Source organism: Emys orbicularis, chromosome 24 (assembly GCF_028017835.1).
Source record: "Emys orbicularis isolate rEmyOrb1 chromosome 24, rEmyOrb1.hap1, whole genome shotgun sequence".
Lineage (NCBI taxonomy): Eukaryota > Metazoa > Chordata > Testudines > Emydidae > Emys > Emys orbicularis.
In genome coordinates, this window is record NC_088706.1 from 11,555,050 (window position 1) to 11,568,909 (window position 13,860).

General features: G+C 52.2%; 1 protein-coding gene across 1 annotated transcript in view; it reads right to left on the reverse strand.

The window, feature by feature from the left end:
• R3HDM4 (R3H domain containing 4) overlaps window positions 1-13,301 on the reverse strand; it is a 28,478-nt gene extending 15,177 nt beyond the window's left edge. The window contains exons 1-3 of the mRNA XM_065422081.1: window positions 13,243-13,301; window positions 2,341-2,495; window positions 1,100-1,218 (exon numbers count right to left, since the gene is read on the reverse strand). Coding sequence (XP_065278153.1) covers window positions 1,100-1,218; window positions 2,341-2,495; window positions 13,243-13,301 — 333 coding nt within the window. The remainder of the gene's footprint in view (window positions 1-1,099; window positions 1,219-2,340; window positions 2,496-13,242) is intronic.
• Between the last annotated feature and the right edge of the window lie 559 nt (window positions 13,302-13,860).

Here is a 13,860-nt window from a genome sequence, read left to right on the forward strand (position 1 = left end):
CTCTGCTGGGGCAAGCCCCCCCTCCGTTCGGCTCATTGTGCAGGCTCTTGAGGGTTTCCTGGCACAGGCCGTGCCCGCAGCTGCGACGGGCCCACGGAAGCTTGGCAACGTGCCACACTGTCTACATCACCCCAGGGAACTTTCCTCCCAACCTCTGACCCCCAAAATAGACCAGGGAATTAGCTTCTTAGCCGTAAAGAAAAATGTTGTCGCGGCCTCAACCCACCCACTCCCGCCGTCCCATCAGCTGGAGGCTGTTGCTGGACAGAAAACGGACTCCAGTGTGAATTAAGACATGGCCTCCCATCCTAATCTATAAATACTCCAGTGATCACCTCAGGATAGACCCATTGTAGGAAAGACAGGAGTTTGCACTTTAGAGATCATCTCCAAGGCCCCTGCCCAAGGGAAGCCTGAGTAGGCACATCACAGCTCTTCCCCAGACAGAGGAGTTTGCAATTGTCTGGTCCAAAGGTCTCCTGGTACGTATTTCCGCTGCTTTTGAGGGAGGATACGGCGCTCCCAGCCACAGGAAGCCCAAGTAAACAGAAGACCCCTGGACGCCAAGGGAGCGCAGATCTTTCCGCGCGTGCCGGCCTTGCCTGGAGAAGTCACACAGCCCAAGGCAAAAGAGGGGACACGAGGAATTGCGCTTAATTTGGATGCCAGCACTTGGCTCTCAGATGCGCTTGTTAATTGTATATGAAGCGAAGGCCCCGCCCCACTGAGGAGCCCATGTGGTGCCCTGGGAAGGGCAGGATGGAGGCGCTTTCAGGGAGGTTAAAAGAAGCTTGAGGCCCCAGTCTCCATCACTTTCAGACCAGCCAGATCCCCGGGCAGCGTGGACTAGTGGGCTGAGCTCTAGGCTGGGAACCAGGAGCTCCTACGTGTTATTCCTGGCTCCGACACAGACTCACTGCGCAGTCCTGGCCAGGTCACCTCCTTACAGCACCGGGAGGCTGAGCGTTAGCGAGTGTTCCTGCAGCACCCTGGCAGGGACAGCAAGGCTCTAAGGACCAAGTGATACCGTTACTGGGCACTTAATGCCCAGGTTTCCCAGCGTGAGCCTGAAGCAGGTACATTCACCCCCGGCACCTACCTCCATGTAAGTTTCGTTGTTGCAGGCCTCCGTGAAGATGCTTGGGGCAGCCGAGTGCGTGAGTTCCCCATCGTCATTCCCACATTCGTCCCGCTCCAGCAGGGTCATCAGGTACCGAGCTAGGAAACAAAGCCCTTTAGAAACAAGGAGCGGGAGCGCCAGGCAGAGCGGCTCTCAGCAAGATTATTGGGAGTGACTCCAGCTGGAGTCCCAGCCTGGGGTTCTCAGGCCGACGCAAAGCAAGAGACTCACCTGCACCAGGGCTGGGGCTGGGCAGGGGAAAGGGGAATGGGGAAGGAGAGCTACCCAGGAGCCATGCCCTGCACTGGAAACATAAGCAGGAATTGTTCGTAGCCCCTTCCCATCCTCCCAAATCAGGGATCAAGCATTCAACGTGGCAGAGACTCAAAGTCATCAAATCCCAATAGGGGATTGTTCCCTACATTTTCTGGAGCTCTGTCCCAACCAGTTTGGAGCCTCCACCACGTCCTCTGGGAGACTGTTCCTCCCTCGAATGGCTCAGGCCACTCTGAACGTCTCCTCTCCGGAGATTCAGCCCGAGTCTTCCTCAATTTCATCCCATTACTCCTCGCCAGCCCCCGCATGAGGTAAGATCCCTCACTCCACAGCCGGGCAGAACCGCATCAGCTTTACACCACCGCATCATGCAAACCCATCGCTAGCTGACTAGTCAAGCGAGAGCCTTGGAAGTCATTAAACAGAGGGGCAAAATCTACCGGAAAATACATCGGGTGGGGGGAGTCTGAAGACAGGGGGGCGGAGATCAGAGGGAAATATATTAGGAGCATTTTAAATAAGCAGTAGCAGCACATTGGCCAAGGTTTGCACAGGTGACCATGCAATCTGACACACCTGAAAGGGACCTGGGTTTCAGAGGGTGGATGCTCAGTCAGGCCCCTTTAAAAGTTCTCAAGTTGCGTACCTACCCCTCCACCCCACAAGGCACTGGTCACCTTTGCAAGCCTTGGCCTGTTTGTCCAGAGCGCTCCACGCAGTCACCTCTGCAGTGACTAGCTTCAAACTATCTCACTTATGTACCTGGCATACAGCCTGGCGATGAGCAAGTGCGGGCCAGATTCCACCAGCCTCACTCACCGTGAACTGTGCATCATGCTGCAAGCAGCTCCCAAAGAAACAGACCGGACTACCCCAGGGGTAAGAGACTGCTTAGTGCTTAGGGGGAAGAGGCTGCACGAAGCACAAAAAGGCTTGATCCTTACTGTTCTCCAGCCGCTGAAGGCTCTTGCGCCCCTTGGCCTTTGGGATGAGGTCGGAGTTGCGGATGGCCTGGTTGATGTAGTACTGCTTCCGTTTGGAGGGGGAGAACCTCTTGGATGGGGAGCTCCCCAGAGGAGGCAGGCAGTCTTCAATCCTCCTACAGAGACCGAGAGCACACACTGTGAGAGGTGCCACCTGCCGAGGGCTCTGTTCAGATCCTGAGGCCACCAAGGGCTGGCCCAGCTGAAAGGCTCTGGGGACCTACGCCAGGAATAGTAAGAAGAGGGGACTGCAGGGCAGCCTTGAGGATCGGATCGGCTGTGTATGGGGAGCCCAGGGCCGGAATAGCAGGGGGCCTGCAGGTCAGGACAGGGCCAGCACGAGAGCTGTGAATGGGGAACCCAGGGCTGGGGTAGAGGTCAGGACTGAGATGCATCAGCAGAGCTAAGCAGGGGAGAGGGGCCGGGCACGGCAGAGGGAAGCCCGGATAACACCTATTCTCATCCGGCTTTGTGCCAGCCAATGACACATTCACTCAACGTTACAGTCAAAAAAACTCCCAGAACAACCACCTCCATTCTTCAGGCTTCGAAGGCCAACTGGATTAGATTGCTTTAGTGGCCATGTAGTAACAACAAGATTTGATGCTTAATTAACTCTGCCAACATGCAAGTAAATAGACTGCCTGCTTCTCAGCAGAACGAAGACAAATTTCATCTGGCAGCCCAGATTCTCAGACACCCAGAACCGGACCTAGCAATGCAATGAGCGCACCCAGATGCTGGGTTAGAGAACATGCCCATATGGGGGCTAGTCCTGGGCAGGCAAACCTCCGCAACCAGCCAGCGGAGCGATCCCCAGAGCAAAGTGTTTTGTTCTGATACACCAGTGCAAATCTAGAGGAATTCAACTGGGATTTCTTATGCAAGCGTCAAGGGAGACTTGGGCTTGGTGATTTCTCACTATTCCTTGGCGCGATGCATGAGCACTGATGAACTGAGACGGTTCCCTCCAGTAAGGGGTCACTACGTCAAACCCTGACTGACACTGCTTCTTCTTGTAACATTCCAGGGGGCATCACCCATAGCCGCTGACCCTTTGCACGTAGGCAAGGATCTCAAAACACTTTAGAAAAGGTAAGTACTATGGTCTCCATTTGATAGATTAAAAAAACAGCCACACAGAGCACTTTAGGCCTGCTCTACAAGTTTTGCACTGGCACAACTATTTTGGTTGGGGTGTCATTTTTCACCAAAATAGTTATACCTGGACCACAGCCCTAGTTGGTGTATCAAGATGCCTTATACCAGTATATGTGATTCCTGTCAGGGAAGGGGAATAAACTATGCTGGTATAAGGCACCTTTATACTGGTATAGCTGCATCCACGCCAAGGCTGTGCTGTTTGAACTGTATCACTGTAATTAAAGCGGTAGTCCTTGTCTAAACACACAAGTTGTAAGTGATTTGTCCAAGATCACGAGGCAGAGCTAGGAACAGAACCCAAGATCCCAGATTCTCTCCCCCGATCTAAAATGATACAGTAGAACCTCAGAGTTACGAACACCCCGGGAATGGAGGTGGTTAGTAACTCTGAAACGTTCATAACTCTGAACAAAACATTATGGTTGTTCTTTCAAAAGGTTACAACTGAACATTGACTTAATACAGCTTTGAAACTTTACTCTGTAGAAGAAAAATGCTGCTTTTAACCATCTTAATTTAAATGAAACAAGCACAGAAACAGTTTCCTTACCTTGTCCATTTTTTTTTTAAACTTTCCCTTTTTTTAGTAGTTTACGTTTAACACCATACTGTACTGTATTTGCTTTTTTTGTGCGTCTCTGCTGCTGCCTGATTGCATACTTCCAGTTCCAAATGAGGTGTGTGGTTGACTGGTCAATTTGTAACTCTGGTGTTCGTAACTCCGAGGTTCTATTGGTGGTAACATTATCCTGATCCCTATAGAAAAGTCATGAGCGAAAGCGTGCACAGCTGGAAAGTACAGGAAACCCATTTAGAGATAAAGCTACAAGCTGAATACCTTGCCTGTAGACCAACCTGAAATTAGCGTATAAAAGGCCGAGCAGGGAGACAGAACTACGTGACCTTCGAAGTGAATACAATTGATAAACGAATGAGATACTCGCTTGCTACTGTCTGTCCTCTGTGATGCAGAGCAAAATTATTCCACCAAATCTACCTGGGCTGTTTGCCAATAACCAGCTAAAGAAAAAGACCCCGCTCTGATGTATTCACACACCACAAGCTGCTTTGTTTTTATTGATCATATAAATCCATTTTCAAGGCCAGGGTTTTTATATTATGCACAGATACACAGTCATTATTATTATCTGAGTATTATTTTTTGTCAAAGTCCAAATTTCTTGGTCAAGATCCAGACCCCAGAGAGAACAACAAAATAATGATCATAATAAGCAAATAAAAAGATTTCAGGGTCCGTTCTAAAGCATCTGGCAGTCCCGATTTGGCCCATAGTCCATCTATTGACTACCCCTGGTCTAGCTGAACCTCCTGGTAAATATTAAACCCAAGCATGAATTTAAGAGGAGTTCACTGAAGATCTAAGTTGACTGTTTTTCTTTAAGAGCACAAAACTTTCCATCTGACTTTTTTTTTTTAAACCTGCAACTGTTACAATCAACACCCAAGATCAACATAATTTAACATGTTTCCCTATTTCCTCCCCCCAATATCTTTGTGCATTCGGCAGCACTCTGTGTGCATTCGGCAGCAAGCTGCGTGCAATCAGTTTCACTGTTTGTTTTCCCCTTTTGTTTGTGTGGGTTTCCACACAGCAACAGGAGACAAACATAAAAAAAAACACCTGCAGCTGTAAAAAAAAATTGGCAGAAGGATGGGGGGGAGGGGCAGATCTAGCATCTGAAACTTTTTTTTAAACGGTTTGAAACTAATTACATTTCAGTTGTCTCTTTAAACAGAGGCTAGTTTGCAAGCTTAGGGGAACAGAGGACCGCCCGTACCCCCCCAACCTCGCAATGCTGCTTCTGCCAGTTACTACACCCAGCTTTGTGTCATCTGAGGTCCTGCTCTTCAGACCAACGGGGGCCTTCCTTGCAAGCACACCTGGTGATGATCACAAGGGCAGCCACGCAGCATCAGCCAGGTGAGTCACAATGTTATGGTGCTTGGGGCCAAGGTTTATGCTCACTTTAAATCTATCTCCTAGGTATGGAGTATTGCAGATCAGAGACCGTCTCTCCCCCAGGTCCCTCCAAGGCAGCCGGCGGTCATCTTTTTACCCATCCTCATCCGGGTCAGGCCAAGGGCAGGAACCCCCTTGGTTCTAGGACTCCCTTCCTGCAATAGAGCCGGGGGAGTCCCGCTGAAGCTGCCTTTGAGGCCTATTCACCCCATCTCTGAACCAGTGGATAGAGCACTGGACTGGGAGTCAGGAGACCTGGGTTTTACCATTGCCATTGGCCTGCTGCAGGAGTCACGTCAGATATGTGCCTCAGTTTCTCCACCTGTAAAATGGTGATAATGATGGTGATCTTCCTGTGTAAGGCGCTTTGAGATCTACTGATGTAAAGCAATGCATAAAAACCAGGGATTATTATTCTATTCCTGGCTCTGCCACTGACTCACTATGTGACCTTGGGCAAGCCACCATCCTGGTCCCCACCCCCTCCCACCCTTTGCCTGTCTTGTCTATTTAGACTGTGAAAATGCTGCGCCCATTGAAGTCAACAGGAGTTTTGCTATGGACGTCAATGGATCCAGGATTCCATCCTAAACTCTTTGGGGCAGTGACGGTCTCTCACTACATACAGCGCCAAGCAGGGCCGATAGGGCCCTGACCTTATTTGGGTGTTACTGTACTCCAACTAACCCAGCTTTGACCCCCCGAGATCTCTCCTTGCCAATCCCTTTCTGGGACTATTTTTTCTGCCCAGTTTAAGCTGTAGGCTGGGGCCTCTGGCTAATGGTTTCACTTTGTTCGGATTATTTATAACATCCCAGGTACAGTAGAACCTCAGAGTTACAAACACCCAGTGTTTCGAACTGACCGGTCAACCACACACCTCATTTGGAACCAGAAGGACGCAATCAGGCAAAGACTTGACAAGTTAAGGAAACTGTTTCTGTGCTTGTTTCATTTAAATTAAGGAGGTTAAAAGCAGGGGTTCTCAACCCTTTTCGTTCTGAGGCCTCCCTCAACATGCTATAAAAACTCCAGTGCCCAGCAGGGCTGGAGGGGGGAGAAATTCGGGGCTCCAGGCCAGGGACCCTTGAACATAGGTGTAGTTTGACTTCTATTTTTTTGGGGGGGGGCAAAGGCCGCTTGCTCCGAACCGCAGGGTCCGGGGACAGAGCGCCACCCCGACCCCGTGACTCACCTTAGCAGGTGGCATCGACCTGTCAGGGGCTGTGTGCTGGTGGCTGCTCCCTGAGGGCTCTGCCGGCCCCGGAGCCAGGTCCCTGCCTGGGCAGCTCTGACCGGCTGTGTGAGCAGTCAAAGGGGGCAGGGAGCTGAGGAGCAGCCGCAACCCCTGGCACCAGCAGCAGACGGGGGAATGCCAGGGCTGCCCACTCCATGGCACCACCAGCTAGAGGAGCCGCTGCCCACGCTGCCTGGCTCCAGCTTCCCGCCTAGGATCTGGCCCCAGGGAGGGGCCTGAAGGAGAGGAGGAGGTGGGGGGGGTGGAGCTGCCCCCAGGACTGCCCCACTCTGGGTAAGGCACTGCAGTTTGGGGGGGAAACACCCTCATGCCCCCTCAATTCTGCCCATGGGCTCAGGGCTTCTAGCCCTGCTGCTTCCAGCTTTGGCGGGGGGAGCTCAGGGTTTCAGCCCCATGCTGCTCCCGGCTTCAGTAGGAGGAAGGGGGGAAGAGAGGGGAGCTCTGGGTTTTCAGCTCCAGGCTGCTCCCGACTTCAGGGGGAGGGAGGGAGAGAGAGAGGAGAGGAAGGGAAGCTTGGGGTTCCAGCCCCACGCCACCCCCAGCTTCAGCCCCATGGGAGGCACTGGGGATGGGGCTTCAGCCACACGCTGCTCCCGGTTTCAGCCCCACGGGGGGGGGGGGCAGGGCTCAGGGTTTCAGCGGTGGGGCCACGCAGCCCCGCTGAAATGGCTCGCAGACCCCCAGGGGCCACAGACTTGCAGTTCAGAACCGCTGGTTAAAAGCAGCATTTTTCTTCTGCATAGTAAAGTTTCAAAGCCCTTAGTAAGTCAGTGTTGAGTTGTAACCTTTTGAAAGAACCAGAATGTTTGGTTCAGAATTCTAAACAACCTCCATTCTCGAGGTGTTCGTAACTCCGAGGTCTTATTGTTTGATCAGTCACACTTCCCAGCGACCGGCACTTAGGAAGACCAGGCAAGGGGAACATTGGGAACCTTCCACAGAAGTTGCTTCTATTGTGGAGGTCTGGTACTTTAGCTCTAAGAGTCATGCTTAGTGGCAGCTTGAGGTCAATAACATAGGTGGATGGGTTAACCCTCCACATGGACTTATTCAGAAAGAGGAAAATGCCCCTCAGCTGTAGCTACAGGAATATTGCCTGGCTCCACTGAATACCCTAATTCTGCCAATCTGGAGCCCCATTAGACATCCCCCCTCATGAAATGTGCATTTCATTGGCACAGCTCCCCTCACCATCTGGAAGATGGGAGGGCTGTGCTGGCAGGTTACCAATTGCAAACGGCACACAGGGATGGGAGGAAGACAAGGTTTTTAATTTGCCTCTATGTCCTCATTTTTTTTCTTAAGTGGGGCCATACCAGGGAGAGAATCTCTATTGTAAAATCTCTCACCCCTTCCAACTGGGGCAGGGACAGAGGGTCAGAGATGATCTTGAAAAACAGAGGCAGGAAACTGGCGTGACAACGAACAGAAGGAGATGGAGAACCTTGCGCAGTGCTGGAGCTACAGAAGAGAAGGAGAACCTGCACAGATGTCTCCGATATAAGCATGGCTTAAAAAAAAAAAATCATCCCACATATAGATGAACCGGCTCATCATAAAGTTGACGTGCATGGAACCAACAGGTTTCATTCAAGTGTCTCAAAATCTGTTAGTACCAGAATACCAGTAGCCCAGCGGCCTATTGCATTATCTGAGATTTGTTTGACTTAAAGAGGATTTTGCAGAAGAGGAAAAATCCAAGGCAATGCACGTTCTGAAATACCCAATTTTAATGACACCTTAAGGCAGTCACAGCTCACCATAGCAGGGCAAAGAAAAAAATAAAGAGGACGTTTCCCTCTGACCTCGGCTGGAAAAAAGTTTTTAGAAATAAACAAGCAAGTTTCACCACCGAGGGCGTGTTCCAAGACTTTGGTGCCAAGTTTAATTTGCCTTGTGCTAGCAGGTTAGCTCTTGTCATCCTGCCTGGTATCCTGGCAAAAAGCACCACGCTTCTAGGTTAGCAGGCAGGCCTTTCATCCTACTCTGAGACTACTTCTATGCACGGAGAGCACTTTTGCGCTGTCACTGATTAACCCTGTTCCTTAGAAGAATATTCGTGTGGAAAATCTACCCCGAGGTCGTTCTGCTGGAAGTTATGGTTTTGCAGTTCACCTTGTCTGTCAGGAATCAACACTTTCTTCTGACCTCTGCTTCCGGACTGGCACTTGGAAGGGTTTAATGTACCTGAAAGCATTTGTTCCAGTCTGCCAATTCAGCCCTTGTCCAAGTCTTTCCCACGTGACTTTAGTGGCAGATTTCAAGAAGCAGTACAGCTAGGGGTGAATGCTTTATCCCACTGGAAGGATGCTATTCCTGCCCGATAATGCACAGCACAACTTGCTAGCTCCAGCTTTTCTTAAGCTCATAGCCACTATGAAGACAGCGTCGCCTAGACAGGGAACTGGAGTAGGATTCAGGAGGCATAGGTTCAAGGCACAGGTCTGACACTGGTTTGCCAGCTGACCTTAGGCAAGTCATTTCACCCGTGCCTCAGTTTCCCCGCCACCTGTCAAATGGCGATAATGACCTACTTTTGAAAGGGATGATACATGAACTAAGTGTTATTAGTAGCTACCGAACAGTTCAAGCAGAAAAAAATCCACACCAGAAGGTGACTGGCATGCCTTTCGCAGGTCCCGTCAGGGCGACAGACAACTGGTTTAATACTACCTGGGAATCTCTGATCTTCCCCCTCCCTGCCAGCTTTTAAATGGTAACAGATTCATTTTCAGCCTTGGAGACTCACAAGGCACGGTGACCTTACAACCACGCAGGCCCCTCGGTAACGGGCCCCGGTCCAGGAGTGAATAGCAAGTCCAAGACCGGCTTAATTTTCAACCCGTGACAGTCATAGCAGGTTGCCCAGATACTCCTACAGGCAGACCAGGCGCAGCATCATGCCAAGGCCTGTTCACAATCTCTTAGAAAGAAGGCAACATTTTTCTGGCAGCAGCGTGAAGCCAAGCTGCTTTTCCCTAGCGTTCCACCACCACCACTTGCTTGGCCAGCTCCTTCCAATCCTTCTCTCCACTTACACAACCAGTGGCTTAGAAAGGGGACTAGTTCTTGTTACCTCTCTCCTCCGCCCCGAAGAGCCCTTCTCCACACAGATAGCCCCAGTGCCATCAGCTTCCCCCAGAGATGCTATATTCTGCTGTTCCTTCAGCATCACAGCACGGACAGCGTTGCTGCTAGAGAGTGTAAAAATCTCACCCGTCGCTGCTTTTTACTCCACGAGCGAACGCGTTCTCATCTCTCACCCTTTCGCCTCCCCCCACCCGGGTTTGGATTAAAAGCGGGGGTGGGGAGCAGAGCACTCAGAACACTTGTGCAACCTTGAAGTCACTGCTAGTTCTCTAGCAACAAACAGAGCAAACTTCCAGCCAGTGCTAAAGCAAGCCACAAACCTCACAATGAACGCACCTGGCAGATTTCCACATTGCTGCTCAAAAACAGTTCCTTAATGGCCCTCCCCCCTCCCCACAGGTTTAGAGGCAATCAAAGGAATCAGCTGATTTCATTACAGGAGAGCTGTAAACAAACAAACAGTTTCTGGCCTTTACTACTTTATGAACAGGATACGCTGGGAACGGTCCCGAACGGCCCCTCACGTTAGAAACTGGCTTTGCAGAATTGAGCCTCATGCATTAGTCCCAAGGAAGATCGCTGTTCATGCTAGGACAACAGTCATGGGAGCAGGGCTTCCCTATCCGGTATGGACAGCATCCTCCTTCTAGAAAGCCATCCTATACGGACTATAACCCCCGAGTACCGCATGGCTTCCAGACAGATACCCTGGTTAGGATCTCTAGGGCCCTGCTGGCAACCAGGGTTTTACCCATTTTAGCTAGCACCTGATCCCTATAGCCACCATGGCAAGGGCCAAAGGGACGGTCCAGTCTTGGGACCATTTCTGCCAGGAGCATCCAACATGAAATGGGTCATTTCAGCAGATGACAGTGGCAGACTCAGTTTCCCCAACATGCCCATGTAGGCAGGTCTGAGCCCCAGACACCCAACAGGCAGAACAAGGAGAATATGCCCCTCGAGGATTTCTGTTCACACCCACCTTTAAAAAGAAAAAACCTCAGGTAATCAACCCAAACCAGGGGCTTGTCAAGGTCTTCCTCTTCCATGATTTCTATACCGACTTCGATCAGTCCTTCTGCCTTGTTAAGTGCTGTGGCCGCCCAGCCGTTACGGCAGAGCACAGAGAGTCCCTAGCTCTGTATACTAAATGCAGTGAGACAGGGACTCTGTGTGACCCCCTCCCAGGGCCAACTCACGCCCTCTCTCTATGCCCAGCTTCGCTCACAGGTGGACGATGATGCTAACTTAACTCCATAAAGTATTTGGTGACCTTGGATGAAAGGTGCTATAATTGCAGAGTGCAAACAATAATTAGTTAATTATCCAAGTAATAACCCCGTGCCCCTTATCCACCCAATGCTTCCAGCCTGTGGTTCACGAAGAATAGAAAACAAAAGGTCTCATGGTACAAAACATGTTACCATTTCCTGAGGTTCATCTAACTCAGCTGGTTTTCCATACTTGTGATCCCCCTTTCCAACAGGAGCTTTCTGGAACCTTCCCCGCAATCTAGCCCCGACACATCGCAGGGTAGTTACAACACTCAAAGTCCATTTCCGACTCCCAGGTCGAGACTCCAGGATCTAACACCAGCTCTGGTGGACAGCCAGAGGCCTGATTCTCCTTCGCCTTAGACGCTGGAGAGGAAGGATTGTTTAGTGATTAGAGCACTAAACTCTGGAACTCAGGAGACCTGCGTTCAATTCCCGGCTCTGACACACCTCAGGCAAGTCACTTGGTTGGTATGTGCCTCAGTTTCCCCTCTAACATGGAGATGAGGCTCCTTCTCTACTGCACAGGGGCGTTGCCAGGGTAAATACATTAAGTCTTCGATACTATGGGAATGGGGGCCACAGAAATATGTATCCACACCCGAGTGCCACAACTATGCTGACCTCACCCCCTAGCGCAGACGCCGCTAGGTCATAGCTGTGGTCCTATAACCCCCATAGTGCATACAAGCCCTAAACTAGACAGACCTTTTCCAAAAGGGCTGGGGAATCCCACTGGCAGGAGGCCTCAGGGCTGTCTATATGAGATGGTTGCACTGGTTTTATTCCAGGTGTTACTTGAAACCAATGTAGTTAAACCAGTGCAAAAGACGGTGTGAACACGTATCCCAGTTTAAGCCAGGCAGCTTGTTTCAGTTTAGCTTAAAATCAACTGAGAACTGAACAACAAAAAAGCTTCTCCACAGGAATTTGCTTCAAATTAACTTCAACTGGAGCAACTTCTGCATTTAAACAAGGCCTTATACTGTACTTTCAGGGCTGTAGTGGGTCACAGAGGGAAGATAGCTGGATCAAAGGCCCTTTGGAGGTTCAAAGAGCCCTACCCAGAGCAAGGTGAAAGGTATTTGCATTCCCTGGGCGGCTGATCAGAAGGGAGGAGGAAACAGAGCGATGACTTTCTATGTGTCACCAAGACAGAAGGGTATGTGTGTGCGCGGGGGAGTGGCCTTAGCACCTGTGCCAAGTGAAGCAGACGCCCTAGACACGTATGGGACCAAGGTCTCATTCTAGGGGGAAACGAAGCAGAGGAAACCTTAGGCTGTTCCAGTCTCTATAGGTTCTCATACCACCTTCTTCCCTGTAGCTCTGAGCACCTGTCAACTGTGCCTTAAGCAAGATGACTAGCGATGTGCAGCCTGGGCTCTGTCCCCACTGGGTACAGGCTTGGGCCAGAGTGTGTGTGTGGGGGGGGGGGGGGGGAAGGGGGGGGGGCACAGCCTTGAGACCAGAAGATTGGAGGCATTCAGGTTTAACCCCTCACTCCCTGAAGGGAGAAACAAGGGAGAATAACCCTCTAGTATTTACCCGACTGGGGGTGGGGGCAGTTCCTCTTTTTTTGTCTGCCCCCCTTGGGGTAAGGGGTGGGGTAATATGGTACCAGAGAAAGGGGGAAGAACATTAATTTATCACCACTAGGGCGAGTGAGGCCCCCAACCTCAGAGAGGGGGGGATCTGACCATGTGTGGGGACTGAGCCCCTCCCTGGGATTGGGGGGCAGAGAGAGGGGATCTCTCCTATGTGGGAGGGAAACAACCCCCAGAACCCTCGCCCTGAAAGGGGGGGGTGATCTCCCCGTGGAGACAGGGACACCCCCTGGGAAAAGAAAACCTCCCCTGTGTGGAGAGGGAACCCCCTGGGCTGCCCCCACTCTCCCAGGGAAGGGGGCTCGGGATCTCCCCAGGGGGCAGAGAACCCCCACTCTGGCTGCTCCCAAGAAGGGGAAGAATCCTCCTGTATAGGGACCCCTGGGGAAGGGGGATCCCCTCTGTATGGACAGGGGGCCCCCTGGGCTGCCCCCCGGCAGGGCCCCCCCAGGGACGGACGGGGGAACCCCCGGGGATCCCCGCACCACTCACAGGTAGGGCTCCTCCGGGGCCTGCCCGCCTCCGGCATCCCGGCCCGTCAGCACCACCATGGCGGGGCCGAGGGAGGCGGCCGGGCGGCTCCGCTCCGGATACAGGGGCCGCGGTGCCAGCCCCGGGTCCCCCCGCCCCGCCGGAAGTAGCGTCAGGCACGGGGCGGGCCCGGGGGTTAACCCCTGCGGGCCCGGGCGGGGAGAGAGGTGCCGCTCGGCCTGGGGCAATAGAGACAGGGGCAGGATGGGATGGGGGGCAGCAGGAGTTGGGGTGTAGCAGGGCGTGGGGCAATAGAGACAGGGGCAGGATAGGATGGGGGGCAGCAGGGGATGGGGTGCAGCAGGAGATGGGGTGCAGCTGGGGGAAGGGGCAATAGAGACAGGGTCAGGATGGGATGGGGGTGCAGCAGGGGATGGGGCAATAGAGACAGAGGGTCAGGATGGGATGGGGGTGCAGCAGGGGATGGGGCAATAGAGACAGAGGGTCAGGATGGGATGGGGGTGCAGCAGGGGATGGGGCAATAGATACAGAGGGGCAGGATGGCATGGGGTGCAGCAGGGAATGGGGTGTAGCAGGGCATGGGGCAATAGAGGCAGAGGGGCAGGATGGCATGGGGGC